Source organism: Ursus arctos, unplaced genomic scaffold (assembly GCF_023065955.2).
Source record: "Ursus arctos isolate Adak ecotype North America unplaced genomic scaffold, UrsArc2.0 scaffold_34, whole genome shotgun sequence".
NCBI classification, from domain to species: Eukaryota; Metazoa; Chordata; class Mammalia; order Carnivora; family Ursidae; genus Ursus; species Ursus arctos.
In genome coordinates this window covers 11,626,977-11,631,891 of record NW_026623030.1, presented here as the reverse complement: position 1 = coordinate 11,631,891, position 4,915 = coordinate 11,626,977, and the positions used below count along the sequence as shown (strand labels likewise).

The window sequence follows — 4,915 nt, the reverse complement described above, 5'->3', positions numbered from 1 at the left end:
CCCCCAGCAGGCGCCGGCCGGAGCTCGGGCACCCAGCATGCAGGCACAGCTTTTGCGGAGGACCCTGCCCAGTAAGTACTTCCTTCCTCTCCACCAGCACCTACTTGCTGTGCCCGTGGGCACCAGTGGGGAGCAGGGGCACCTTCTGTCCTCTGGGAGATGGGAAGGCCAGGCACCAGAAGGATGCTGAGAAGGGGAGAGAGCCAGGAGATCAGGCAAAGAAAGTGGTCCACTGAGAGCACAGCATCTTCACAGGGTACAGAAGGAGTATCTCTGGAAGTCTTCGAAGGGGAGCTGATTTAGAGGCAACTGTGGGAGCAAGAGAATCAGGGAAGGGGATAGATTGAGGGAGAAGGCAGGGAAGCAGGAGAGAGGTGGGTGATGTGCTGGGCTGAGGAGGAAGCTGCGGAAGCCGAGCAGGAAAGCAGCACGATGTCTGGTGGGGCAGTGAGGCCTCTTTCTCGGTCTGGGATGGATAGACACAGTCTGCCAGGCCCGGGTCCCTGGAGCCCACACAGGCACACAGCACGCATAGCCACACCCACAGGGTGACGTGCACACAGAGGCACGTGATGTCATTCGGAGCCCTCAATCTCACCAAGCCAGGAACCCCCACATGCAGCCCGGGCCCCAGGGTGGACGGGTCACAATGCTTGTGTGCGGCCAGTTCATTCCTCTTGCCTCACGCAGACCCGGACACGCACCCATGAAGACACCCTAGTCCCACGTGCATGCAGCGCTCACATGGACCCCCCGCCCAAGCCCGGCCGCAGGTACCTGGGGAGGTAGTAGGAGCGCCTATGGTCTCAGTGCCTGGGTGGCCAAGCCTCAGCTGTCCCCGGCAGCGTCTTCCCCAAGGGGCTGAACGGTTCTTAGGAAGGGAACATGGTGTCACTGTCTTCCGGGCCATTGCGCCACAGGCCCCTTCCGACCACATGGCTGCCGGTTCCTGGGGAGTGGGTGTGGGGAGGCTGAGGAGCAGTAACGGTGCCCCCCCACCCTGAACAGCCTGGCTCGCAGCACCCCCCGTGGGCCTGAGAGAAGTGGCCCCTAATGGAGAGAAGAGGAAGGTGCTGGCCTTGTGTGACCTGGGCAAGCCCTTCCCCTCAGTGCCTTGATTTTCCTGGTAGTAGAATGGGGCTATGGTCTAGAGGATCCCACACATTCTTTGCAGACAGAACCTTCCGTTGGCAAGACAGCCTCTCTTAATTGTGCAGACAGAGCTCCGGCACCAGGCTGCTCCCAGGCTGAGTGCACCTGCACAGAGGGCCAGGGTCTGCAACAGGGGAGCCCAGGGTCCTGGCCCAGAGGTCTTGCAGACAGCAGGCCCACCCGGGCTGCCCTGTGTCAGATCCTGAGGTGGGTGAGATTGGCAGGCACAGGAACTCCTCTCAAGGGCCTGCTTGGTGAAGGGCAGTCACTGTTTGGGATGCTGGGCAGTGACTCACTGGGGAGGTGATGGTGGCCCCAGCAGGTGCTCCAGTGCCTCTTCAGTGCCCAGCCCCACCCTGGATGGCCCGAAGCCTGAGACGATGGGCAATGCCCTCTGAGGCCCTCAGAAGTGCCCTCCCCTCTGAAAGCCGCCGACCTCCCCAAGTCAGGCGACCCCCCTCCTTTCTCTGCTCCAGGTCTGGTCCTTGGACTCCTGTTCCTGAGCACACCGGCCATGGGCGTCTGTTTGGACAAGTACCAAGAGCTGTTTGGGCAGCTCCAGAAGCAGACGGACATCATGCAGCGCACCAGCCTGCTCCTGGACCCCTATGTGAGCGCCTGGCCCCTGTGGCACCCGAGTCTCAGAGAGCAGCAGGCCTAGGGCAGGAGTGAGCCCAGAGAGGATGAGGCCCAGCTCCCATTCACGCAGCCCCCACTCGATATGGGGCAGGTGGGGAAACCAAGTCCCTGAGTTATTCCAGGGCTGCACTGAACTCTCCGGGCCTGACTCTGAAACACCGAGGAGGCGCAAGAGCTTTCCCAGCTCCTCCCAGCCCTCAGATGTGGCATAGAGATGCGGCAGTGACCCAAACAGAGTCCTGCCCTCCCGAAGCCCACGGTTACACTCCCTGCACCACAGTCACCGCCTGGGCAGTCGCCCCAGCCAGCCCACCAGCATCCTTCTGTCCCTGCCTGCAGATACCGGGGAGTTCTCACCCCTCTCTGGCCTCAGTTTCTGGATCTGTACAATGGGAGGATTGGATGGGGTGCACAAGGTCCAGCATTTCAAGGCAGACCAGAGCAGATTTGTGTGTGTGTGTGTGTGTGTGTGTGTGTGTGTGTGTGTGTGTGTGTACGCGCGCACAGTGGGGGCTCTAGCGCTCATGCCCGGCTTCTCCTTTCCCTCCAGATCAAAAGCCAAGGCCTGGACAAGGATGGACTGAAGGAGCACTGCCGGGAGCGCCCGGGGGCCTTCCCCAGCAAAGACGCCCTGCAGCGGCTGAGCAGGAGGGAATTCCTGCGGGCCCTCCACACCACGCTGGGCAGCGTTCTGCACAGACTGACTGCCCTGCAGCGGGACGTCCCCAAGGCCCAGGACTTGGAGATGCTGAATAGGGCAAAGCAGAACATTCGCGGGTTCAGGAACAACATCCACTGCATGGCCCAGCTGCTTCCAGACTCCTCGGAGACAACGGAGCCCACTCCCGCAGGCCCGGCGACATCTCCGTCGCCCACCCCCACCTCAGACACCTTTCAGCGCAGGCTAGAGGGCTGCAGGTTCCTGCACGGCTATCACCGCTTCATGCACTCCGTGGGGCAGGTGTTCCAAGAGTGGGGGGAGAGCCCGAGTCGGAGCCGGAGACACAGCCCCCGCCGGGGCCTGCGAAAGGGGGTCCGCAGGGTGCAACTGTCCAGGAGGAACAAGAGACTCCCACCCAGGGGGCAGCTGCCCCGGTAGCCTTAGGGGCGCCCCCGGCAGATAAAGGATCCACAGGTACTCTGTAGGATGACATCTCCCCGGGGCCTCCAAACCTGCTCCCCTCTGTTCCCCCCCTCTCAGAAGTGCACTTTAAGGGGTGGGAGCCAGGCAGGCCCCTCTACCTTCTCTGGGCTGGGAGGGTCGGGTCAGGCCATTGAGCCCCCAGCCCTGAGTTCCCCAGTCTCGGTGGGGTGTCCGGGTCATGCCACGCGGGGCCAACTTTCCATTGATTCAGGGGTCTGATGACACAGGCTGACTCATGGCCAGACTGACTGCCCCCCCCGCTCTGCTCGCCAGAGGCCTGCCGGCCCTTCCCTCTCATGACTTGCAGGGTTGTTGCCCCCAGACTTCCTCCTTTCCATGGTGGCATGGTTCCGAGGAGGAGGTCAGGGCCTGAGCTGGCCTCCTATGCTTCATTGCCAGTCTCAGGCCAGACACCTGTGCATCTGGGTGACCTCACTTTAGGCAGCTATGACAGGGGCAGAGTGTTGTAGAGGGAGCACTGATCTGGGGGTGGGGGGAGTCTAAGAATAGGGCTCAGGTCCCAGCTCAACCCCTAACTCACTGTGTGGCCTCAGGCAGGCCACTTTACCTCTCTGGACCTCAATTTTCTCTTTGTGATTCAAGGGAGTTGGTGTAAAGCCCTCTCTGCTTGCCATTCGCTGGGATTCGACGACATAGAGTGGCTATCAAATGCAGTGCAAATGGACATGACCTGAAGACTTGAGTTCTCTGTAGACCTACTGCCTGGAAGGGCGGGGTGTTCGGTCCCGGCTGCGGGCTGCTCCCCCTGGTGGTGCATCATGAAATTTTCTCATGCTGAAACAATGGTTCTGGAGGGGGGCCCAGAAGTTGCTGGGCCAATTCTTTGGAGGGATATGACTAATTTATCGATTTTTAACAGTTTTTATCTGTTTCCTATTTATAAGGCTTATTTATGATGTATATTTAATGTTAATATTGTGCCAACATATATTTAAAACTTGCCTGGTTTCTAAAGCCCCTGTGTTTCTCTGTTGCCTTGTGGGAAAGGATATGGGGGAGTCTGACGGCTTGGAGAGATGGGGGCTCCGACTGTGGGGTGTCTCAAACACAGACAGGACATTTATTCTGTCTGGATATGACTCCCTTGAGATGCTAGGGGCTAAGGATGTTGGGGAGGGAGGAAAGCTGGAGCTGTGGGCCCCTGTGGGTGTGTGGCTGGGAGTCCATGTGCTGATGTGGGTTCTGTGCAATAGACAAGATACTGACAGATCCTGCCTCAGATGTGGCCTGTGACCTGCTGTGTCCTTGAACCTGCTTCCTGAGGGGCCCCAGGGGGTAGGAATTCCACCTGGCCACCAGAAAACTGGGATCCCTCCTGATGCTCAGAGTCCCATCTTTTCTTTAATTTTGAAATTTCTTAATGCATAAAAAGAACATCCCAGAAACAGAACTGGCATTGACTTAACATCGAAGCACTATATAAAGGAGTCCCCTCCCCACTTAGTAAATAGGGACATAGTATAAACAGATGTGAAAAAGGGTGAGCCCTTGAGGATTAAATGCAAACCCTGAAGTCATACGCAATATGACGTTGTATATATGCCGATGAAAGCTAAGGCAGCAGCTACAAAGGAAGAGTTAACAGAAGCAGATGAATTTGACCTGGATCCGTCCCTGGATCCTCCACCCCACCTCCTGGGACTGGGGGCCAAGATGGGAACAGGACTTAACATCAGGGGTGGAGGAGAGCTTTGTGCGGGACTCTCTGCAATAGATATGATCCACTTTGCAGATGAGAAGACTGAGTCTTAGGGAGACTGAGTGACCTGCGCATATCCTCAGAGCAAATTTGCGGGAAGGGTGGGCATGTGTTGAATTCAGGTCCTTTAGATGCCAGGGCGGGAGCATCTTCTGTTACCCTTGTTGGCCTCTGTAACTTGGCCAACAATGTCACTGAGGCCCTGAGGGCACAGAGTTCCTAGGCAGACAGGCAACGGACACACAGAGGAACCAACAGGA

The 4,915-nt window shown here is 58.3% G+C and overlaps 1 protein-coding gene across 1 annotated transcript; it reads left to right on the top strand.

Moving 5' to 3' along the window:
- Positions 1-3,881, top strand: OSM (oncostatin M). Its single transcript, XM_044379008.3, has 3 exons — positions 1-71; positions 1,629-1,762; positions 2,342-3,881. The coding sequence occupies exons 1-3, from the start codon at positions 38-40 to the stop codon at positions 2,888-2,890; spliced, it is 717 nt and encodes a 238-aa protein (XP_044234943.3). The 5' UTR covers positions 1-37; the 3' UTR covers positions 2,891-3,881.
- The last annotated feature ends 1,034 nt before the right edge of the window (positions 3,882-4,915 follow it).